General features: G+C 46.1%; 1 protein-coding gene and 1 long non-coding RNA gene across 5 annotated transcripts in view; one reads left to right on the top strand and one right to left on the bottom strand.

The window, feature by feature from the left end:
* The window catches only part of mix23 (mitochondrial matrix import factor 23), a 119,936-nt gene that overhangs the window by 83,569 nt on the left and 10,476 nt on the right, over positions 1 to 25,891 (bottom strand). For all 4 annotated transcript variants that reach the window (XM_077509371.1, XM_077509372.1, XM_077509370.1 and 1 more), the window contains exon 2: positions 4,496 to 4,621. In XM_077509371.1, coding sequence (XP_077365497.1) covers positions 4,496 to 4,621 — 126 coding nt within the window. The remainder of the gene's footprint in view (positions 1 to 4,495; positions 4,622 to 25,891) is intronic.
* On the top strand, positions 5,528 to 7,154 carry LOC144009675 (uncharacterized). Its single transcript, XR_013281008.1, has 3 exons — positions 5,528 to 5,812; positions 6,279 to 6,509; positions 6,783 to 7,154. It is a non-coding gene; the product is annotated as an uncharacterized LOC144009675 (long non-coding RNA).

Genomic DNA, 25,891 nt, shown 5'->3' with positions numbered 1-25,891 from the left:
ATCTTTTCCAACGCAATGGGATTTATCTCAATAAGCAGGGAGTCAGATTACTGACAGCCAACATCTTCCATAGCGTGCGTCACTGGATGTTATGTTCCCAAAACAAAGGACATGAAACACAACAACCGATAAGAAGAGGATCTGGTGAGGCTGGCTCACTATCTTGCACTCCCTGCCCTTCAGAACAGATTGATTTGTCCTCATCTGCCCACACTCCAAACACCGAACATCCAGCTCCCCTGCTCCCGAACGACACCTGTCAAACACCACCACGACCACCACCACCACCACCAGTTTCACTACCAGATGCACCCTTGCGCTGTTCATCGCCCCCAAGCGACACCTGCCAGACAGCGCCACTACCGGATTCACTGCCGGATGCACCCCCGTGCTGTGCACCGCCACCGAATGACCCGATGAATGACTCGCCAGCGAGTCTCACCAATAGGTTGAGCAATCTGGTCAATCTCTCCATATAGCTAAATAAAAGTCTCTCCAGGCAGCTGCCTGCTGATGACGGCAGCCTCAGCAAAGAGCTCCCCACCCGCCGACCTCCATCTTTGGTTATGGAGAATCTCAACTACAGCTCGGTCTGATATGCTTTGGGTCCAGACTACATATACAATATAAAAGATTCCCAGAATAAGTCAGGACCCAAGGAAGCTTGTAGCATTCCTGTGATTACAAGAAATAGAAAGTTGGCAAAAGAAATGAGAAGAAATAAGTCAGAAGCTACAAACCTAGTCAGTATAGCTTGTCAACCTCTGACTAAACCAGCGTCTCCGATTACCACTGTGAAACTAGCACTACTAAATATAAGATCACTAGTTAACAAATCATTGTTGATTCATGACATTATTATGACATATGATCTTGACTTATTTCTCCTCAGTGAAACATGGCTAACAGAAGGTTCCTGCAACACTGTTCTCAATGAGGCAACACCAACAAATTTTAGTTTCATGAACAAATGTCGTAATGGCAAAAAAGGCGGTGGACTTGCTGCCATTTTTAAATCTCTATTTCAGTGTAAAGAAATTTCATTGGGAGGCTTTAATTCATTTGAATATCTTAGTCTTTTGGTAAAATGTGAACCAAACATCGTCATTGTCATAATTTATAGACCTCCAAAACAAAAAGGCAGATTCATGGAGGAATTTGAAGAAATGCTGTCAGTAATTTGTACCAACTATGACTATCTGGTCTTAACTGGAGACTTTAACATTCATGTTGACAACAACTTGGATAAAAATACCAAAGAAGTTTGTAACTTGATACTTTTGGTCTCTCACAACATGTAAAAGGTCCAACACACAATCAAGGTCACATTCTTGATCTCGTCATCTCTAAAGGTGTTGACATTTTATCTGTTGAGGTGAAAGATCTGGCTATTTCAGATCATTCCTGTGTGTTTTTTGAATTACAAACAATCCCAGAAGTTCAAACAACTACTGTCTCTATTAAAAAAAAGGTACATAAATGAGAATACAAGCAACATGTTTATGGAATTAATGGCTGCATCACCAACTGTAAATGCAGAGACCGTTGATGAACTTCTGGATGAATTCACCTGAAAAATCTCGAATGTTTTGGATGCTGTTGCTCCTATTAAAACTAAGACCATTTCATCCCGAACTAAAACACCTTGGAGGTGTGCTACCAACATAATGACTTTGAAATCTAAATGCAGAAAAGCAGAGCGAAAGTGGGGAAAAACTAAACTCCAAGTTCATTTTGACCTGTACAGACAATGTCTTTGTCATTTTAACCAAGAGTTAGTAATAGCTAGACAACAACACTTTTCTGAAATTATTAGTAGGAACCTCAACAATACACGCACTCTATTTGCCGTGGTTGACAAACTTACAAATCCCCCAAATCAAACAGCGCCAGAACTCCTCTCAACAGATAAATGCAATGAATTTGCCTGCTACTTTAGTGAAAAAGTACAAGCCATCAGGTCAAACATTGTTACAAACCAGCAAAATAACAAAATGATGCAGCACTTAAAACCACCTAGGAATAATTTTATTACCATGACAGAATTTGACTCAGTGGATCAAAATACTGTAGTAGACTTGGTTCAGCAATTGAAACCTTCCACGAGCTGTCTTGACTCAATACCATCCATCCATCCATCCATTTTCTTGACCACTTATTCCTCACAAGGGTCGCGGGGGGTGCTGGCGCCTATCTCAGCTGGCTCTGGGCAGTAGGCGGGGGACACCCTGGACTGGTTGCCAGCCAATCGCAGGGCACACAGAGACGGACAACCATCCACACTCACAAGCACACCTAGGGACAATTTGGAGCGCCCAATTAACCTGCCATGTATGTCTTTGGAATGTGGGAGGAGACCTGAGTACCCGGAGAAGACCCACGCAGGCACGGGGAGAACATGCAAACTCCACCCAGGAATGGCCGAAGCCTGGACTCGAACTGGAGTCCTCAGAACTGGGAGGCGACGTGCTAACAAGTCAGGCACCGTGCCGCCTGACTCAATACCATCTGGCTTTTTCAAAACCATTGTGAAATCTGTTCAGATCGATTTACAACAAATAATTAATTGCTCACTTCAATCAGGTGAGCTTCCTAAATCTCTAAAAGTAGCCGCCGTTAAGCCCATTCTAAAAAAGAGAACACTGGATGTCTCCCTGCTAGCAAATTATAGACCAATCGCAAACCTTCCCTTCGTAACTAAAATAGTTGAAAAAGTGGTTTTTAATCAACTCAGCAATTTCTTGAGCTTAAACGGACTTTTGGATAAATTCCAGTCAGGTTTCCGACCTCATCACAGTACAGAAACAGCTCTGATTAAAGTACTGAACGATATAAGATTGAGCACTGATGCAGGGAAGGTATCGGTGCTCGTCTTGTTGGACCTCAGTGCAGCATTTGACACGATTGATCATAATATACTGTTAGACAGGCTGGAAACTTGGGTGGGATTAAATGGAACAGTCCTTAAATGGTTCAGGTCCTATTTGGAGGAAAGGAGTTACTTTGTGACCATTGGAAATTTTGAATCTGATCGAAAGGCCATGACGTGTGGGGTTCCTCAAGGGTCAGTCCTTGGACCCCTGTTGTTCAGTCTGTATATGTTACCTTTGGGTCAAATGCTTCAGAACGCCGATGTTGACTATCATAGTTATGCAGATGACACACAACTGTATTTATCAATGTCCCCAAATGACAGCAGTTCTATTAACGTATTGAGTCATTCTCTAGAGGAAATTAACAACTGGATGAACCAAAATTTCCTTCAGCTGAACGAAAACAAAACGGACCTCATTGTTTTCGGCAATAAAGAAAAGAGGATTGCTGTTAAAAAACAGATTGAGTCACTGTCTTTAGAAAATAAAGACCAAGTTTGAAATCTTGGCGTACTAATAGACTCAGACCTGACCTTCAGCAATCATATTAAATTAATCACTAAAACAGCCTTTTACCAGCTGAAAAACATATCCGGACTGAAGGACTGCATGCTTCAACCAGACCAAGAGAAGCTTATCCATGCTTTTATCTCCAGCAGACTAGATTACTGTAACAGTCTTCTGACTGGACTCTCTCAAAAGAACATGAGACAATTGCAGCTCATTCAGAACGCTGCAGCTCGAGTTCTGACCAAAACAAAGAGATCAGAACATATTACTCCGGTACTTAAGGATTTACACTGGCTCCCAGTCAGCTGTAGAATCGATTTTAAAGTTCTGCTACTCGTCTATAAATCGGTAAATGGTTTGGGTCCTGAATCTATCCAAGAAATGCTGATTGAGTACAAACCCAGCAGGGCTCTGAGATCTACAGACTTGGGCCAACTAGTGGAACCCAGAGTTCGAAGCAAACATGGTGAAGCTGCATTTAGCTATTATGCTGCACACAGATGGAATAGGCTACCAACAGAAGTGAAGTCAGCCCCGAGTGTAAATACTTTTAAATCCAGGTTAAAAACTTTGCTTTTTTCAGATACCTTTGATTAGGGACTTTTAAACAGCTTTAATTAAGTGTTTTTTATTATTTTAAACTAACTTCTGTTAAAAGTTTTAAAGTGTGTTGAATAATGTTTTAAGATTTTATTGCATGTTCTTTTTAGTAAATTTGTAACCTATTTTCATTTATTTTTCATCCTCTGAATGTTAACTACTGTTTCTTGATGCTTATGTGTTGTCTTTCCTTGTGTAAAGCACATTGAGTTGCCTTGTGTATGAAATGTGCTATACAAATAAACTTGCCTTGCCTTGCCTATGTAGAACAGGTTTTGATTCACCCTTAGCTCAGTAGTATATGAGATGGGGCATACAGTCACTCACATAACACAGGCCTGGCCCTTAAAATGGGCCAATTTCAGCAAGACACAAATAAAAGGGTGTGTTAAGTATTCTATAATTTATCCTTAGAGTATTTCAACAAATGGATATAATTACACCCATGAACTGTTTTCAATAGTGAGAACAAAAAGTTTTATAAATTCCGTTTACACCGCAATGGCACTCACTGAATCATACAGTTGCTTGCAAGTTTGTGTAGCATTCACTTTGCCAGAGAAGGAGGCAGTGGGGATGGTGGTGTTTAGAGCATGGATTATGCGATCGTCCATGGTGCGCATAAGTTTCAACACCTCCTGTAAGACACAAAAAGGTCACAAAATAGCTCAAAGAAACTACTGATGTAATGGCTTGTATATCCAATAGTGCTGTCAAAGTTAAATCGTTAACCAAATTAAACTGAATTAATCACAAAAAATATTGCATTAATCACGTATAAATGCAGATTAATCACACTATTCATTTTGACCACAGATGATCCTTTAGCTGACAGCGGATGCTTACGTTAAAGGCAGGGCTGTCAACTTTTGACCAAACCTTGGAGTGAGAAATCGGTCGTTCCCCAGTTGGATAGGTCAGGTTATGGTTAACTATTTATTCACATAAATTGACTAAACTAAAAACAACGAAAATGCACCGAGAATCAGGACACGCCAAACCCCCCTTGGGCAGCGGAGAAGCACAGCAAAACAGTGAGCAATAATACGGCAAAACACACACAATTATCAGACCCTTATATAGACAGTTAATCAATCTCATTGGTTGTGGCTAGACATGTGTGTACCAGTACTGACATGGAATTCTCTGATTGGCTGTTAACCCAGTAATTACAGTTTCTGACATCAACAATCATCGTATAGCATAAAAGATTCCTGACATCACATAGTCCAGACATCCTATAGCCTAAAACTAGTTGAAACTGGATGCTGTTACAGCAATACCAAAACAGACACGTAACGGGTCGTGAACTCTGGCGCACGGTCATGAACTCTACTCACACTTAACCCAGGCATACCCCAGACATGAGACAAGATCCAAACATTACTCCTGCATGACCCGAGTCATGACAATAAGCGCCAATATCGTATTTTCTGACTTTGGGAATTAAATTGTGGTCAATGATTATTTGGAGGGAAAGCAGATATGTTGTATAAAGAAATGTGTTTTTATATTGTACAATTACAATATAGGTCGCTTGCACATGTCGTCACTTCCGCCTCGGATTTCTCGTAGTCGCCATGCTGGGTGGCCTCCATTTACGTAGCGATTCGGTCTAACACGTATCTATCACGTTTGTTTTCTGCGTTTAAAATGGTACATTGTTGCTGCATCGTTGGCTGTTCGAACAAAGCCAAGGGGGAAAATGGTCGGTCTTTTTTCCGAATTCCGAAAATAATTAGGAACCAGGGCCTGGAGACAGAGGAGTGCGGACTCCGGAGGGAAGTCGTTACTTTGGGCTCGTGTGTGCAGCGATCACTTTGTGAGCGGTAAGCTTGTTTACCTTTATTTAATGCATGAGGATTAATAACGTTTCGACCGCCCATATATGGGCAAGTTGCTTATGTTTTGGATTCATGAGCAAGCAAGTTCGGTAGTACAAGCTGGCTAGCGGACGTTAGCCGAAAGCTAACATCGAACATTTTCACCCAAGTAGTGCCAGTGCAAAGTGTTTACTGCTGAAATTGGATTGATTAGTCTTGGGCTTTTAATGCCGATAACATGTTTTTTGGTGGCAAAATGTAAACTTGGAAAAAAAAGAGACAGAAGGGGCTGATGCAAGAAAACAGACCCCCGGGGGTGATGCAAGAAAACAGACCCCCGGGGGTGATGCAAGAAAACAGACCCCGGTAGCCTACACATCATGCTAAAGAACTTATTCACGGCCACCCTACTGCGGTAAAATAACCAGTCTTTCCATATTTTATTTGTTTAAATATTTGTTTATTTTAACAGGTCGCCCTGCGCCCGTTTTTCTGTCCAATCATCCCGACTGGGCTCCAACATTAAAGTTGGGTCCCAAGTTACAACATCTATGTCTCAGCCCAGTCGGTGCCAAGATATGAACGTACACAGGAGAGACAAGCAAAGAAAAGACGACTCGAAGTGGCAGAGATTGTTGCAGTTATGCAGCCAGATGGCTCCAGTAACCTGTACCCTCAAGTACTGCTGACATCATTGACTCTGGTATGCCACTCAGAATTCATTACATGATATATTGTATGCATGAGTGAATGTATGTGTTTGTTTGTGTGTGTACACGCACCTTATATTTTAGAGACATTTGGAAGTGTTTATAGAAATAAGTATTTGCCTGTAGCAATGTTCATACATGAAAAAAATGCAACAAAATGTGTACATTTCTTTTACACTGACAAAAAAACTATACTACTTTACTATATTAAACCTATTACTGGTACCGTATTTTTTTGTGATTTTTTTCTTTATTTTTTTCTTTAGGGATCTCATGCCACACCGACTTGATTGCCAATGACATGATGGAAACAAAGGCGAGCATCAAAGCATTGGAGGAGGACAACATGCGACTGTTTGTTTGGCGCTAATAAAGGCAGCGTTTATACAAATTCTATTGTTGGGTTTGTTTACAAAGCTATACATAATACAAATGACAGGATTTGACTCAATGTGCAATATGGTCCCTCTTAAAGTAATGGCATAAATCTCTATTATTTCTAAAAGCACAAAAAATGAAGTGAATAATGATTAGATGTAGTAATTTCAGGGTTAAAAATTGAACTGTTAATTAATGTAGTTTATTTTAGCACAGGTGCCTACCATCCTGAGATGACGGTATGATGTAATGTTGATGGGGTACGCAATGACTTTCATTATGCTATTGTAGCGATAATTGGGTCGTCTTTTGGACGAATTAATAATCTGGACGTTACAGAGGTAAATTGTATTTACCTCGATAACCTCTGGGGCACCACGTTGAATTTGCTTGGGTTAACAGGAGCAAACAACGACCAAAATCCTTCTTTCATCAGTCATTGATAATCTAAAGTCGCCACACTCGATATTCAGTGGTTCGTTGTACTAACAAAAGAATAATAATCCACTCGGAAACACAGATGACTTAGGCGGAATACAGTTCATAAAACATGCATTTATTCACGATTGCTACACTACAGAATCAAAATACTGCCTATCTAACTATTCTACCGTCAGAAGAAAAGAAATAAAATAAAGCGAATGAAAATAAGGAAGGAATGCGAATGAATAAAGAAACAGGGAAAAGAGAAAATTTGACCTGCCAGATTTGTGAGGTTTCAAACGTAAGTGGCACACAGTGGATACGCCGAGGTAGAAATCAAGCGCACTTACGAGACCTGGAGTTGCGTAGCAACGAACAGAAGTGGCGGCCTTTTTGACAAGGGGGAAAAATAGTCAATGTTCGTTGAAAAATGCAAGAAAAAAAAAAGTTTATTCCACAGGTTAGCGAGGGAGCCGCGCCAGGGGCCTGACGTAGTTGCGCGGCTCGTCCCTTGATTGGTTGGTCGACTTGGCGAGGTTGGTTCTGCCGGACGGCTGCCCGGCTCCAGTGTTGCAGCTCGGTCAGTACGCGCCTGCGTACGGGGAAGGCCAGCCGTTGGAGGTGCGTTGGCACTGCGGCGGAGCGCCACCGAGTAGCAGGTGCGGTGCGCGGCTTAGGTGCACAACCTTGAGTCCGGCGGTGCGTTGCAAGTGTACCCGGGACCGAGAAGGTCGGGCGGGTGAGCACCGATAGTGGAACAAAAAAACAAAAAAAACGAAAGAGTCTTTAGTCAGCGTTGCAGTTGACTTGCTTTGGCGTGGCGTGGAGCGAGGATCCGATTTCGTTAACGGATCCTGCTAGGGAAGAAAAAGGCCACGTGGTTTGCAAGTCTCTTAGAACAAAGAGTTCGAGCAGCCTGGCTGGGCCACTGGCAAGTCGGGCCAGAGTTTTTGGAAGAGCTTGTGAGAGCAGGAAGAGGGCAAGAGCGCAGGAAGAGGGCAAGAGAACGGGCAGTGGTCTGCTCATCCTTTTTATAGTCTCTGGGTGGGGCGAGCAGGTGAAGGCACACCCTTCTGTTCGCTCGCGCAGACTCTCAGAGGAAAATTATTAAAAAGATTAATAATTTGGCATTAAATTTGGTCAGTCTGGCAAATCAGTTTTCCCCACACAACCCGTTTAACACACATTGTAATTAATGCATCATAAACTAACTTGTGAGGTAACTTCTACTTGTCTAATCTGACTGAACTGAGAGATATTGGTTATCTTTCATTCTTTATGGAGTACACATGAAATAGGATGTTCATACACACAAGATATTACATGAATCATTCGTAGTTCAGTTGTCTGTCAAGAATTACCATGATATAAATGTGTAAAATGCGATTACTTATGTGAATTGTCACTAAGGATAGTTCCAAGTTTCGCCACTTGGAGGTGTTGTTGCTCCATCTAGACGTTCCAGGAAGGGCGAGGCGCCAGAGTATCCTTTTGTGATTGATAAAAAGTCATGAGCATTCCTTTGATCGGTCATTTGTGTATTCCAAACCATTGGAGCCATTTGTTCGGGCTCCGAGCAGACTGCTTGAAATACACTCCTTCGGCAGACGCATAAATTCCTTTGTCACCTGGTCTGGCTTCAAAAGAGTTTTGTTGGTGGCTGGGTAGCCACCTGCCGAGCTGACCAGGCTTGGATCCTGTCTGGGCAGTGGAATATTCATGCACTGCAGAGAATTTGCTTTAGGAGAAGCAAACTTAAAAAAAAATTAGAGGGTGAAATGGACCTAGGCAATAGTTGTTACAGACCCCCCTTCGTCAAGCGGGATGAATCTTCAGGATGTCCAGGTTGGCGGGTCCAGATGATGCGTGGCCAGGGTCCAGGCCACGGTCAGACGGCCGGAGTCCCACTCACGCTCTGCTGCAACACTCAAGACATACCACTGGTGCCACTTTTCCCTAACCTCTGCCTGGTTATGTGTATGCAGGGTATGTCTGTGTGTTTTCAATGTGTCTCTATGTGTATTCAGTTAACAGTGTGTCTAACTTGGTACTGTGTCAGCTAACGGAGGGACTCGGGTCCCAAAACAGGCGCGGGCCTGGGAAAGACGCAAGACGCGAAGTTCCAAACAAAAGAAAAGGAATAAAACTTTTCCTAAGGCTATAAGGCTAGTATCATATTATGAGTAACTACGGGAAACGAACAGCAAATTAAAGAAGAGAGAGAGAGAACGAGAAAGAGGCTTTCGCCTTCTAAAACTCAAAAAACCCGGGACTATACTCAGGCTATAACTCTCTTATAAAAATAGGGGGGTTGTCTCAGGCACCTGCGTGTCGGTGCAAATCTCCACCCCCTGGGGGTGTTCGTCATAAAAAAAAAAAAGAGAAGTCTTAGGTCGGTTAGCGCGACACTATCGTTGCTAGGTACTTAGCTATCGCATCTTCCTATAGCGTAATTAAACACCCAAAAAGTCGTGTGCTATCCAAGAATAACTGAAGGAAAAGGGAAAAAAGGAGGAGGGGAGAAAAAGAAATGAAAGAAAAAAAAATCAGAGTATCCTCGGCAGTCACGCTGGACTAAGGGAAGGAAGGCAAAGGGCTTAGTTAGATTAGGTAAACTCACTAACGCTTTAAAAAGAGTACTCTGACCTGCTTTTGAAGGCCTTAAGTACGGGGGAGCTTTTTATAGCTAGCAAAAACTGATTTCACGCAGCATACCATTCATAAGTATTATAACACCTTGAGTGTACATAATCTTTTGAATTCAAGTTGCAAATCGTTTTATAGTTGTCTAGTCTAGTTCTGCATAATGCTATCGGTGTTACAGCTAGGACCGTATCCTTAAGTGTTGCACCAAGCGTCTGCAAATAAGTAGAAAAACATAGTATGCTAACTTCTCGCAATCATTCGTAAGCAATCCTGGTTATTCAATCACGGCAATTTCGCTGCAAGTCCGGGTTCAACCGTTTCTGGCCAACTCACCACAGCGGTCATGCACAACATCAGGGTCATCATCATATCACACCATCCTCTAGCAACCAACAAAGACAAGCGGATTAGCGTCGCTCAGTATGGTATCACTTAGGGGTTCGGTAGGTGCAGCGGGGTGTTGACCCCCCTTTTTCACGTCTGATACTCAGCTAGGTCGGTCGACGGAGTTTGGCGCGTCTGTCGAGGGTGTCGGTTGGGCCGCTGACTCGGAGTCAGCTGGTGACCCCCCTTTGTCAGTTTTGCGCGTATGCTGGTCCTGAGACTCGCTCGATTGCGTTCTCAGACGTTCAAAACCGCAGTGACTTTTGATCTGGTTTCGGTGGACCCACCTCAGTTGGTCCCCCTGACGTCCTTTATTCATCCTAATTTGATAGGCGACGGGTGACAGTTTGTCGACGATTTCGTATGGTCCTGACCACCGGGGAAGAAATTTTCGGGCGATGCCCCTCTGGGCCCGCGGAGTAGTAGCATTTGGTTGCGCGAACAAGTAGTACCATACTCGATCACCTATTTCGAACTCGGTTCGTGAGGCTTTCCTATCGTAGTAGGTTTTCTGACCTTCTGCACTTTGTTTGAGCTGTTGTTGAGCAAATGCAAACGTGGCTCGGAGGTGGGTTTGCAAGTCCTCCACGTACTGGGAGGCCGTGTATGCCGTGGCTAGGTTTGTTTCTCCTGGCTGATACATCAGGTGCAGGGGGAGCGTCATTCGCCGTCCGGTCATCATTTCAAAGGGGGCCACCCCTGTGGATTCGTGAGGGGTGGCTCGAATTGCCATGAGGATCAGTGGGAGTCGGGTGTCCCAGTCCCGATGGTTGGAAACAACAAACTTTTTCAGCAAATTTACCACGGTGCGATTAGTCCGCTCCACCTGTCCTGATGACTGCGGGTGATGGCTAATATGCAACTGGGCCTTGATTCCGAGCATTTGCCAAAGTTGTTGCATTACCTCGGCTGTGAAGTGGGTTCCCCTGTCTGAGTTAACCCGTGAGGGCAACCCAAAGCGGGAGAACACGTGGTTCATCAGCAGGCATGCAGTGGTGTGTGCGGTGTCGTTTGGAGCAGGCAGGCATTCTACCCACTTGGTGAACGCGCAAACTACTGTAAGAAAGTATTTGTTCCCTCTCAGAGATCTGACCAGTGGTCCCACCCAATCAATTTGCAGATCAGACCATGGGAAGTTGACTCCTTTCTGTTGGAGTGGTGCTCGGTGACTCGGGTTTGCTGGCTGAAACTGGCAGCAAACCAGGCATCCTTTGATGTAGGTTGCTACATCATTATGCATGCGCGGCCAGTATGCCACCTGTTGTAGTGCGGTGACAGTGGCCTTGAATCCGCGGTGGCCTGCATAAGGCGCGTCGTGGGCGTATGTTAGCAAGACCCCCCTTCGGCTCCGTGGAACCACCAACCGCAGGGCAGGTGGAGACCCGGAGTCATAAACCAGAAGGCCCTTAACGAGACGCAGCCTTTGCAGCACGGAGAGCAAGTCTCTGAAGTCGCTGTCGTCACTCAACGCGTCAGGCGACACGGGGTTGGCGACAGGATCAGAAAGGTGCTGAATTATTTTGAAAAGCGCGGGGTCGCCGGCTTGTTGGGCGACCAAGTCGGAGGTTCGGACGGGCGGTACGCACGACACGGGCCCCGTAGGGGTTTGTGTGGGGGCGTCGCGAGACTCAGCGGCGACCCCAGCGCGGCGGTGCGTGAGAACGTGGACCTCCAGGGTGGGCTGGGTGGGCAGCCAAGCTGTATCAAATGTCCAAGGAGTCCCGTTGAGGGCCCCTTGTTTGGCTAACGTGTCCGTTAGGTCGTTAAAATGTTTGTCAGGTCCTGGGACTTTTGAGTGTCCCCGGACCTTTTTCCAATAGACATGCATATCATTGGAGGAAACCAAATGGTCGCATGTCAAAATGAGGTCGCGGTGTTTAACGGGTTTCTTTGCTGACGTAAGGAAACCATTTCGACGCCACACCGGTAGATGACAGGTGAAGGCGAGGCGGGCATAGTTTGAGTCAGTGCAGATAACCAGCACCGCGACACCGTTTTCAACTGCCAATTTGAGTGTAATCAGGATGCCAGCGATTTCCGCATATTGAGAAGAGTGGGGGCCCAATTGGAATTGCAGTGGTTTGCACGGTGTGTCATTGACCCAAGCGATGCCCACCCCAGCCTGCAGCTGGGTTTGGTGGTGGTAAGAGCAGCCATCCACGTAAGCTGTAGGCATGTCTTTGCAGACATGTTCCTCAAAATAGCGGTGACGCGTGAATTCCGGCATCGGTGCCACGGCGATGTCTGTCGGCGGGGTCGGGGAAGTTGACACACAGTTCTGGCAAATCGCTAGATCGGTACCCAGCGGTAACTTTGCGTTTTTCGCGTACCGGACTCGAACATCGTAACTTTGTAGCGCCATAAGCCAGCCGGCAATGCGCGCGTTCGTTACGACACCGTCTCGAATGCGTTGGTTGTTAAGAAAAGTAACCGGATGATGGTTAGTATCAATCGTTACTTTTTGGCATCCAATGTAGTTTGAGAAATGTTTGATTGCCCATACTGTGGAAAGCAGGGCTTTTTCGCAGTCGGAGTATTTCAACTCGGGGCCGTTCAACGTTTTACTGGCGTACGCCACGACGCGTTTATCCTGGTCGTACATTTGGTATAGACCCGCACTCAAACAATGGTCGGAGAATCCTGCTTCCAAGAAAAATTCCTTGTTGCTATCGGGGTACGCGAGACAGGGGGCGGAGCCCAGCTTTTGTTTTAGCATATTCATCGCGTTGCTTTGTTCGTCACCCCAATCGAAGGTCTTTCTTCAGCAGGTTAGTAAGAGGGCGTGCTATGTCAGCAAAGTGTTCAATGAACTGGCGCGAATAGTTGCACACGCCAAGGAAGCTGCGCAATTTTGACACATCGGTGGGGGTTTTGATGTCAAGAAGGCCTTGAATACGGCTGGATTGTGGTTCAATCCCGTTCGGCCCAACCAAGATCCCCACGTAGTTGACCTTCGTGCGACACCACTGACCTTTCAGGAGGGACAGTTTGGCACCTGCAGAAGACAGCTGTCCAAGAACGTGGTCGATTTCCATCAAATGGTCATCCAAAGAGGAGCTCCTCATCATAATGTCATCGACATAAATGAGGTTGCCCCTGGCGGCGGCGTCAGGGCACGCCTTGTTGAGGAAGATGTTAAATTCGGCTGGCGAGTTGGCGTAGCCGAATGGACACCGGTTGAAAGTGTACTGTTTGTTGCCAAAGGTGAATGCCAACTTGTATTGATCCCTGGGATCTACTGGGATCGTCCAGAACCCCGAAGCCACATCGATGGTGGTGAAGAATTTGGCATCTCGAACCTTGGGAAGTTCCTGTTCAAGTTGTGTCATGGGCCATCGCGAAAGAGGAACCTGTTGGTTCAGTTTGCGATAGTCAATGGTTGGTCCCCATGTACCGTTTGGCTTCAAGACTGGCCACAATGGAGCCGAATAGGTGCTGTTACAGGGGCGAATGATGCCCTTTTCCAGCATGGCGTCGATAGTCTTCTGTACTGGTTCGTAAGAAGCTATCGGAATCTTGTACTGGCGCACGAAAATTGGAGGAGCGCCGGGCTGAGTCGGGATGCGGACTACATGTAGTGCCGTCAACCCGCAATCCAAGGAGTCCTTGGCAAAAGACGGTGTGTATTTCATTAACACGGTGCGCAACCGTTCGCGGTCCTGTTCGGACCGGAGCGCGTCGGCGCGGTGCAGAACTTCTTGGAGGTGCTCCTCGAACTCTGGGTACGGTTGAAGGTCCCCATTTGGAGTCGTGGTTGGTTGAGGTTTCTCTGGGTTTCCAGAGGGAATGCTAGAAGGCGTTGGAGGCAACGCGCTCAAGGCATAAATCACCAGTTGTTGGTCTGTCCCCAGGTCCACTCGGACGATGTCTTCATCGTTGGTGGGACCGGCAGGGTTGACCGTAACAAGCTGAGATGGCCTGGTGAGTCTTCGGCCACCGGTGTCTTCAGTCAAGAACAAGTCAGATGGAATGTGTCCAACCACTGGCACCATTAGAGTGAAGTCGTGGAACGAAAGGGGGTTGTGAACCAAGATCAGAGTGGTGAGGGAGGCGTCCACGATGGGCGTGGCCTCCAAGAGTAACGACAGGTTCATGAATTCCGATGAAGGTTGAAAGAAAGCGGAGTTAGCATTCAAGACCTGGTTAGCTCGCGCCACCAAGCGAACCGGAATGTTGATCGTGGTCGCCGGAGCGATCACTTCATCCTCGTTTAAGACTTCGCAAGCATCTGGGATGGTCTGTCCGGACTTCATGTTTGGAAGACTGGGAACACAAGCTAGAGGTTCCGAGTTGGTGAGGGACCAAAGCACGTTGTTGATGGTGTCCACATGGACGGCAAGACGAACAAGCAAATCTGTACCCACAAAAAGGGTGTGAGGCGCGTCCGGGACAACCAAGAAGTAGTGGGTCAGTGAGTGCTGCTTCCACTGAAGGTTTAAGGCGCACACGCCCACTGCAGTTATTGTAAGAGGAGGTTCCGTGTTCAACGGAAACCGGCAAGACTTGGAGACGAAAAGAATGTTCGGGTCGAGATCTCGCAAGTTGTCAGCGAATGCTGCAGAAATGGCTGACTTGTCAGCCCACAAGGCGAGGACAGCGTCAAGAACAGGTGCACCTTGCACGTGGACACCTCCGATGATGCGTGGGGCGTACCCTGCATCAGGCGGTGGTGGGTCAAGGTCACAAAGGAAGGTGTCATGGCTTCTCAGCCGGTCCTTTGTCGGGGACGCGAGGGGTCCTGCCTTGGACTGAGTGGTGTCCCATCTCCCTGTGGGGGCGTCTGCTTCCCCGTGGGGTGGCTGCGCCCGAGTCACAGTGCAGAGCTGAGCCTGATCAGGGCCCAAAGGAAATGTCGGCAGGGCCTGCCGCACCTGGGCCCAAATCTGGAGTCTCTGGTAGTCTATGATGGGTTGGAAGCGGAACAACAGGTCTTGGCCAATAAGAAGGGGGACTGACTCAATGGGTCCCACATAGACTGGATGGATGAATTCCATGGGGCCAATGGACCAGTGTACCATCGCGACAGATTCCAGCTTTGTGTTAGTAGGTGAGAAGGCGCTAACGGTTAGTGGGCACCGCCGTAGGCGGAGCGGTCGACTGTTAGCTTGTGACGCGGCGCGGAGTTGTTCGAACACCGTGTTGGACATCACCGTGATGTCCGCGGCGGGATCTACAAGGGCTTCGTAGGTTAGAGCTCGCTCCAGGGTGACGCTCAGATAGAATTTACGAGCCATCCCCCTGGTGGTGAGATCACCTAAAAGCTGTTGGAACGGTCTCACGTCATCGGTTGATCGCGATACATGCGGGTCTGCTGTATTTGGATCAGCCTGCAGTACCAATATTGTTGAGTCAGAAGGCAGTTTAGTAGGTGTCTGAGTGTCGGCTACTGGAGGCCCCTCTGGTGACCTCTGCTGGTGGGTCACTTCAGTGGGCATCCGGCCGTCGGTTAGTCATAAAGGCGGGTCTTTTGACGAGTCTTTTGACAATTTCAGGAGTGCCTTCAATATGCCGTTGGCAACTGCGTTGTGGTCAGTCTCGGAGTCGGCTTGGCGGTTCCGGGACTCGCGGCAGGAATCGGTTGCTGGCGCGCGTTCAACTTTATCACGTTTTGGATGATAGCGCGAATCGGGCTTACCTTTAGCAACTTTGGAGCGCCGGCGGTCGTCAGCTTGCTTTTCTCCGTCCGCTTTCTCGTCACGCGAGTAGTCGGTTTTGGAGCGCGGTTTCCGGTTTCGCGGGGCGCGGGACTGTTTTGACTTTTTGGATTTAGTCTGGTCTTCCCTCGGAGCAAAGGAGCAAGCTCCCTCCAGCTCTGAAGGAGGACCCACGTCCACTTTATAAATTCCTGCGTCGCCTGCCTTGGGGGCGGATAATTTTAGCTTTGCATAGCCCCTAGCTGCTAAGTCACGTAGCTGCGAGCTATTCAGTGTCTCAGGACACAAAGCCAGTCCCAAGTAGTGGTTAAGGTTTTGTTGGAGGTTTCGGACAAACAACGTTTTAAAACCAGGATCTTCCTCCATGTTGGGCTCGTTACGAGTCCCAAAATAGGCATCGCGAAGACGACTATAGAAAGCCTGAGGAGCCTCCTGCTTTCCCTGTTTGACGAACATGGCGACTTCCATGCCCGACAACCCAGGAGAACCGTCAAACTCGCGTGAGATGGCTTGGTGCAGTGCCAAGGGGTCAGACAACACATCAGCGGGCTGCCGTTCCAGCAGTCTGTTGATTGCTCGGCTGGACGTCATTTTGATCAAGTACAACTTATCTTCCACGGTTGCCATTGGGAACCGCTGGAGATGATAGTTGATGTCTTTCAAGTACTCTGTTGTGTTGTGGGGCCCCCCTGGTTTCGGTTCGAATTTGGTTATATTTCGAGCCAGCTTGTCCAAATCTTTCCAGGCCACGCCCATTTGTCCCTCCAACGGGGGAGTCGACATGGGTCCACGTTGGAAACTGTCATCACCTGATGGCCCGAAAGCGTGTGGGGAGGCGGCCATTGGAGGTGCCAGGCCTAAAGCGGCGGTGGTCACTGGCGGCGTCCTCCAGGCGGTTCCGGACTCAGGTGGCAGTTTGAGCTGTGGTGCTGTGGCTCTGGGATCAGGAGGTCTGTGTGGGGGTGGAGCTCCCGGCCGGGAGGCTCCTCGGGAGACCTCATGCAACTGCTGCGCGCGTTGTAACTCATGTTTAATATGAGCTAACTCTGTCTCATATTCCTGCTGGCATTGTCGGAGGCGGGTAACCTCGGCTTCAGTCAATGCTAATTTGGTTCGCAGGTCATATGAGCGGTCCACTTCGGCATTACGTTCCTCCCTAAAGGTCTGTACCTGAACTTGGAGGCGCTTCACTTCATCGGTTGACTGAGCTAGCGACGAACTCACCCGAAAGTAATTAGCTTCTGCTAGCCGAAGTTGGTCTTTGGCTATGCAACCCACAGGTTACACTATAGTTGTGAAAAATCAATTCCAGTTATCAAAACAAACAGCAACAAAAATAAAATAATAAATAAAGAAAAATAAAAAAATTAATAATACTAACTTCAACTTGATTCACTCAGCAAAGAATAGCTTAAATGAGGGACAGAGTAACTCTGAAATGTTACAGCGGTCAATCCCAAAAGCTAAATCAAAAAAAAAATTACATTTTTTTTTTTTTTTTTTTTTTTGGAAGTTGAGTTAAAAGTTGAAATTAAAATTAAATTAAATAAACAACAAAGCAAAAAAGGGGAAAATAAACTTAAAAGGGGTTAATAGTCTTAGTCAAATGACTGATTACAGTGTTAGTACAGTTTTATGCAAATATCTTGTGGACGGGGTTTTTGGGACACAAAAACTGCAAAACTGTACAGAAATATTAGAGCTGCCTCTCTAATAATAGCTCACTCGAACTCACACCTTCTTATTAACTAGACACAACCGAAAAACAAAAACAAAAGAACAAACAAAACAAAAAAATTAAAAATAATGGATAAAAATGAGAAGAAAAGCAAATAAAAGGGAAAGAAATAATAATAATAATACTAGATCTACCAAATCAACTAAACAAACACAAAACCCTAAATTAAGTAGAATGTTAAGTCGAGAATACAGCTAGTTAGCCTAGTATGAAACTGGATAAGAGGGAATATGAAAAAAAAAAGAAAAAAGAGAAAAACACGGCAGTGTAAATAGTTCCTTTATATTAATTTGACCCAGCAGTATGTTTTGTTGATGCAACCGTAATTGCTCTCACGCTAGGCAGCGTAAAAGACTAGAATGCGGTGGCTATTACTATAATCGTTAAACGCAAGCAGTCAATTAAGCCTACAACTGCGTTTAATCGGACGTGGATAATTCTTTTATTATCCTTGCGTACTAACAGTGACGACAATCACTACGTACAACGCTCGACACGGAAAACAATTCAAAAAGCAATGTGAAGTGACATTGAATCAGAATTATCGCGGAGCCAGGAACACCGGCTTAAAGCAGCAGTGGGGGGGCGTCAGTTGTCTATTGACAGTGGAGCAAGCTCGAGTGATCTGTGTCACTCCAAACACTGAATGACAACTGACAGCTTGCAGAATTCACTCCCTTTCGGGTCGTCTGCAGGCGTGGCTCAAACTCGCCAACGAGAAGGGAGGGGGAGGTACTCAACCACGCCTCCACGAGCCACACAGCTCTTCACAAGGACTATGGCGCCACCTTGTGGAAATGCGTACACGGTACAGGTAAGCAGCTAACGTCTTAGCGCTCTGTTCATCCGCTCGCCACGAGCTGCAACTTTGAGTCGGCGGCTACAAAAGCTCAGTCACGACTCAAACTTCTCCCACAAGCTAGGTGTAGGAGGAACACGGGGAAAGTGACTCGGACGTCGTTTACGTTGCTCGCGGTTAGCTACTCCGAAGCACGTAACTCGAGTCGGATCAACGCGACGCACGTAGGCTGTCACGTGACTTCCCACAATTTCCGGAAACACAACAACACAAAGACAAACAACTTCAAATTCAGCCAGCTGAAATCTAAAAGTTGCACAACTCGAGCTCTATCACGTACGTTTTCAAATACAAGCCACCATTTCCTCAAACGGTGACCGGCTCTTACCTAACTTCCAACAATCAATCCCGTTACTCTCGTTTACTTATCGCAAACCACTGCGGTGGTGACACACACAATATGGCGGCTTAACAGACGCTTGATTCAAAGCTGAAGGGGAAAGTCAGTGCAGTTCTATGTAAGAAGAAATGTTTACCTTCTTACACAGAGACAAATGATTAGGTACCCTACGTGAAATGTGTTTTACTTTTCACGTCCAAAGTCTTGTATTTTCGAGTGGATCTTCTTATGTTTTGTAGCCTCACACGGCCGGCACCATTATGTAGCGATAATTGGGTCGTCTTTTGGACGAATTAATAATCTGGACGTTACAGAGGTAAATTGTATTTACCTCGATAACCTCTGGGGCACCACGTTGAATTTGCTTGGGTTAACAGGAGCAAACAACGACCAAAATCCTTCTTTCATCAGTCATTGATAATCTAAAGTCGCCACACTCGATATTCAGTGGTTCGTTGTACTAACAAAAGAATAATAATCCACTCGGAAACACAGATGACTTAGGCGGAATACAGTTCATAAAACATGCATTTATTCACGATTGCTACACTACAGAATCAAAATACTGCCTATCTAACTATTCTACCGTCAGAAGAAAAGAAATAAAATAAAGCGAATGAAAATAAGGAAGGAATGCGAATGAATAAAGAAACAGGGAAAAGAGAAAATTTGACCTGCCAGATTTGTGAGGTTTCAAACGTAAGTGGCACACAGTGGATACGCCGAGGTAGAAATCAAGCGCACTTACGAGACCTGGAGTTGCGTAGCAACGAACAGAAGTGGCGGCCTTTTTGACAAGGGGGAAAAATAGTCAATGTTCGTTGAAAAATGCAAGAAAAAAAAAAGTTTATTCCACAGGTTAGCGAGGGAGCCGCGCCAGGGGCCTGACGTAGTTGCGCGGCTCGTCCCTTGATTGGTTGGTCGACTTGGCGAGGTTGGTTCTGCCGGACGGCTGCCCGGCTCCAGTGTTGCAGCTCGGTCAGTACGCGCCTGCGTACGGGGAAGGCCAGCCGTTGGAGGTGCGTTGGCACTGCGGCGGAGCGCCACCGAGAAGCAGGTGCGGTGCGCGGCTTAGGTGCACAACCTTGAGTCCGGCGGTGCGTTGCAAGTGTACCCGGGACCGAGAAGGTCGGGCGGGTGAGCACCGATAGTGGAACAAAAAAACAAAAAAAACGAAAGAGTCTTTAGTCAGCGTTGCAGTTGACTTGCTTTGGCGTGGCGTGGAGCGAGGATCCGATTTCGTTAACGGATCCTGCTAGGGAAGAAAAAGGCCACGTGGTTTGCAAGTCTCTTAGAACAAAGAGTTCGAGCAGCCTGGCTGGGCCACTGGCAAGTCCGTCCAGAGTTTTTGGAAGAGCTTGTGAGAGCAGGAAGAGGGCAAGAGCGCAGGAAGAGGGCAAGAGAACGGGCAGTGGTCTGCTCATCCTTTTTATAGTCTCTGGGTGGGGCGAGCAGGTGAAGGCACACCCTTCTGTTCGCTCGCGCAGACTCTCAGAGGTAAATTATTAAAAAGATTAATAATTTGGCATTAAATTTGGTCAGTCTGGCAAATCAGTTTTCCCCACACAACCCGTTTAACACACATTGTAATTAATGCATCATAAACTAACTTGTGAGGTAACTTCTACTTGTCTAATCTGACTGAACTGAGAGATATTGGTTATCTTTCATTCTTTATGGAGTACACATGAAATAGGATGTTCATACACACAAGATATTACATGAATCATTCGTAGTTCAGTTGTCTGTCAAGAATTACCATGATATAAATGTGTAAAATGCGATTACTTATGTGAATTGTCACTAAGGATAGTTCCAAGTTTCGCCACTTGGAGGTGTTGTTGCTCCATCTAGACGTTCCAGGAAGGGCGAGGCGCCAGAGTATCCTTTTGTGATTGATAAAAAGTCATGAGCATTCCTTTGATCGGTCATTTGTGTATTCCAAACCATTGGAGCCATTTGTTCGGGCTCCGAGCAGACTGCTTGAAATACACTCCTTCGGCAGACGCATAAATTCCTTTGTCACCTGGTCTGGCTTCAAAAGAGTTTTGTTGGTGGCTGGGTAGCCACCTGCCGAGCTGACCAGGCTTGGATCCTGTCTGGGCAGTGGAATATTCATGCACTGCAGAGAATTTGCTTTAGGAGAAGCAAACTTAAAAAAAAATTAGAGGGTGAAATGGACCTAGGCAATAGTTGTTACACTATGTACAGAGGAAAAAGTTGCTCTCTTTTAAATTTGTTTAATGTAAGACAAGTACCAGTACTGTGTTACAGTTTTCCCAATAATCCTTGTTTCACACTTGTCACAAAACCACTGTCCTTTTGGCAGTCTAGATTGGCACACTTCAAGTGATATCATTTGATTTTACAATCTGCTGCAGCACAAAAAACTACTTTATTCCGCATCTTTGAAGTACATGAGCAAGTGGTAGGTGACAGCGGCTGAGCAGGAACACTGGAAGTCCACTGCTGATCTAGTAAACGCTCTCCCGAGCAGTTCAGGTAAGGAGGGGATTTTGGGGAAAAAAAACTCTGGCTTTTCCAACTGGCCAAAACGAGCGATCTGGGTGGACTCGCTCAATCACACTTTGTCCACACCACAAAGTCGCAGAAGTCCGTCCAGTTAAACTCATCTGTGCCTGAATCTGAAAATATTACAAACATTGTAATGAAAATATGAAACATAGAATTAAATAAGAAACTACAAAAAGTAAAGCCATACATACCTGGTAATACTATTGGTGTTGTCGTGACAAGTGATGGGAATTGTTGCCATCTGGCACCAGACAGAAATTGGGTGTTGTGACAGCCTCCTTAACCGTGAGATCATAAGAAAAGCTGTCAGTATGCTCAGTAGTTACCATGAACACGTTTTATTGTACTGGAAACTGAAACTAAAAATACGTCCTCTGAGAGTGGTTAACCTTAACCATTTAGAATAAGTTGATTAAGTAACATGTAACTAGTGAAAGGGTAGCATTAAATTTAATTAAGCCACGGGGAGGCTGTGCATAGTTACTTTTTATTCTTATACGCTCTGCCATATTTGCCTGTTATAAAATTGTTAGAAAAACCACATCAGGTAAACCTAGCTGTGCATGTAAACACAATGATAACAGGAAGCCTGAGAACAAATCAACATTTTTGTGTGCAGAATTACCAACACCATGTGGTTTACTTACGTGCAACAGCAACAGTTTCTTCTGATGCGATGTTAAAGTTTACACTCTGTATCCACCCGCTTACAAAATAATTGTAAGCCTCCAGGGATTTGTTGGCGTGTTATGGAGCATGTTGTCAACACGAGGTAGGGAAAGATGTCCAGAGATGTCACATTTGGCCAGCAAGCTTTCTCCGTCAAAAAAAAATCACCCTTGGTCAGGACGTAATTAGGATCAATCCCGCCACACAGAGACACCTTCTGCCTGTATCGTTGTTTTTGATCTTCCGGTAAATCGTGAAAATACTGCGAAAATTACATCAGGTTGATAAGCTCTACCGTGTAACTCGCGAGTGTACCTTGTGAACCGGCGGACACCCAATATGGCGCCCGAAGGAAAAACTCCCATGATGCATTACGATGTGCAAGCGACCTATTGCAGTCCAATCACATCTGGTACTGATAGTAGACAGAAAATGTCTGGGCAAAAGCAGAAATGGTATAGGAGCTGTCTCACCAAAGTGGCAGTAATGAACTCTGTAACAAATGGATAAATTGTGCCATTTCAAACGGCAACAGAGCCAAAAGGATGGACATTTTTTTTCTTAACAATTTTGGAAGTGAACTTTGTCTTAAACTTAGGATCAAAGATACTTTATGCATAATCAATAAAGTAGGCTTTTTTGGGGTGAGGGTTAGGGGGTTAACCCTGATAAAAACTTAGTCATGCTCAATGACATTGAATATAATGATGGTAAATGTTTTTTGCTGATAAAATGTACAAACAAGTGACTAAACATTTCAGTCATAAAATACAAAAAAAAAAAAAAAGAAAACACCCACTCACTCTGGCCAGCAGATGGAAGCATTGTATCTCTTTTCAATGGGATCCCGTGGACGCTTCGGTTCCGCGATCATGTGTTTTTCCACCGAATTAAGCACGGTATCGGAACAACGTATCGAGACACTTCTTGTCGCAAGCGTTCGACACTTGCCGAGCGTCTGCTTCGAGTGTAACATCACAAGCATTTACCACTACAGCAGGCCATGTTTTACAATTTTTGACAAGAAAAAATGGCTGTTCTCCAGAGATTTCAGTTTTAACTTCCATCCATCCATCCATCCATTTTCTTGACCGCTTACTCCTCACAAGGGTCGCGGGGGGTGCTGGCGCCTATCTCAGCTGGCTCTGGGCAGCAGGCGGGGGACACCCTGGACTGGTTGCCAGCCAATCGCAGGGCACACAGAAACGAACAACCATCCACACTCACAAGCACACCTAGGGACAATTCGGAGCGCCCAATTAACCTGCCACGCATGTCTTTGGAATGTGGGAGGAGACCGGAGTACGCGGAGAAGACCCACGTGGGCACGGGGAGAACATGCAAACTCCACCCAGGAAGGCCGGAGCCTGGACTCGAACCGGAGTCCTCAGAACTGGGAGGCGACGTGCTAACCAGACATCCACCGTGCAGCCCAGTTTTAACTTATAATAAAAATGGGTGGGGTGCGGGGGGGTCGTGGGGGGGGGCGGGGGCTGGGGACCGGTGGGGCGCTGTGGGGGCCCGCCGGGCCTTGTTCTGCGGCCTTGGGCTCGGGGGTGTGGGCCGGGGCTGGGGCGGGGGTGTTCCGGGCGTCTGGGTCGGCTCGCCGACCGGTGTCCACTCGGGTGGCGTGGGGGTGGCCTTGGTGCTGCCGCGGCCTGGGGGATTCCGGGGGGGGCGGTGCTCGCTTTGCTGGGCCGTGGTTGACGGCTTCTTTCTTTGGTGGCGGTCCTTATACATGCCAGTTCCATCACACCAGCATCTACTGAAACTCAAACAGAATTCGCCACTCCCTCCCACAGCCCGTTGAATCAGTGGGTGCTGGTGTCTGTGGATCTCACTTTGCTTTATCTATCCTTCCCTCCTTCCTCTCTTATGTTTTTCCTCTGGTCACTTGAGATCTCCTCAATTTATTTGAAGTTTGAGGTTTCTGGGGTTGGTATAAGACTCTGGTTTTGTAACCACGCAGGAGGGGTTTGGTTGGTGCTGGATTTCACTTTGATGGATTGGATGTACTGGTTTCCATGGATCTCACTCTGCCTCATCGATCCTTCCCTCCTTCCTCACTTTAGTTTTTCCTCCGGACTCTTGAGATCTCGTTAATTTGTTGGAATTTAGAGGCTTCTGGGGTCAGCGTAAGAATCTGATTCTGTAACCATGGGGAAGGCAGGAAGTGTCTGGCCGGTGCTGGATTTCACTTTGATTTATCTTTCTTTATCTTTTTTGACCTTTTCTCTGGTCTCCTGACCATTTGAATTTCACGACTCTGGCGAGACTTTGAAGTACCTGGTTAAGGTGAAGGGTAATGGGATTTTTATAAGGTTTAAGGTGAATTAATGAGTATAAATTTATACGTATTTGTACACACATGCACACACGCACGCAAACGCACGCACGCACGCACACATAAACACACCCAAAAAAAAAAGAACAAAAAAAAAAAGAGCAATGATGATAAGACATTGAATCGGTAAGACTACCGAATGAACAATTCTGAGCTCTATTAAAAAAAAAATAATAATAAAAATAAAAATCAGTGTCAGTCCCAAGCAGATGAAGAGAAAAAAAAAAAAAAAGTACTGACTTTTACTGAGCTAAACAAAATAATGTTCACATGAGTTAAGTTATACGAAATGATTGACTTCTTTTGATCGACACTGCTGTTGCAGGCAAACCTTGTGTTCCAATCAAATATTTAGCAACTATATCGAGTTGTGTATGCCTAAGGTCATGCTGCACCTCCACAAAAATGGAGCGACCAAATCCTGTGCTGTGCGAGCAACTAAAAATGTTACTCGCACTTGTGCTAGTAGTGGAAAAGTTAGTGTAGAGCCCTGCGTAGCGGGACAGGGATCCGTTAAACCTATTTAGACCAGTTAACACCTTTACCCCCAAGCAGGGGCCAAATGATCTCATTACCTAACAAACCCAGAGAAGGGCCTTTTGGCCCCGCACATTTGTATTAATTTAATCGTTCAAGTATTAGCATCCACCTATCATTTGCGAATGCATACCAAGGAGGGTGCGGTTGGCCCTTCCCTCTTCGAATACCAGATGAGGTCCAATTGTCCCTGCACTTTTGAACGAGTTGTTGTCCGATCGCTTAGCCACCTATCATATGTAAATGCAGCCACTACACAGCCATTATGCTGGAATGTGCCCCATTTGTCCCACACACCAATATTCAACTGAATCTGAGGCCAAATGGATCCAGATGTCCCTGTTTCTTGTTGAGAACAGTCAAAGTTGAAAATTTGGTTGGGTGACTAGAATGAACCAGTTGTATTCTCTACAACTGTATAAAACTACCACACGGTCACTTACTAATGTCTCCGCACTTGGGCATATTAGCAACGTACTGCTATCCTCAATGTCATCGGATTCATGGGATGCACTATTTACGTTTGAAAGGTTGTAATTATGGGAATGCTGAAAGCATTCCCACATATGTGATTGAGATTACTTATCCATCCATCCATCCATTTTCTTGACCGCTTATTCCTCACAAGGGTCGCGGGGGCTGCTGGCGCCTATCTCAGCTGGCTCTGGGCAGTAGGCGGGGGACACCCTGGACTGGTTGCCAACCAATCGCAGGGCACACAGAGACAAACAACCATCCACACTCACACGCACACCTTGGGACAATTCGGAGCGCTCAATTAACCTGCCATGCATGTCTTTGGAATGTGGGAGGAGACCGGAGTACCCGGAGAAGACCCACGCGGGCACGGGGAGAACATGCAAACTCC

Source organism: Festucalex cinctus, chromosome 20, assembly GCF_051991245.1.
Source record: "Festucalex cinctus isolate MCC-2025b chromosome 20, RoL_Fcin_1.0, whole genome shotgun sequence".
NCBI lineage: Eukaryota > Metazoa > Chordata > Actinopteri > Syngnathiformes > Syngnathidae > Festucalex > Festucalex cinctus.
Note: the sequence above shows the minus strand (reverse complement) of the source record. Positions and strands in the feature narration are given on the sequence as shown.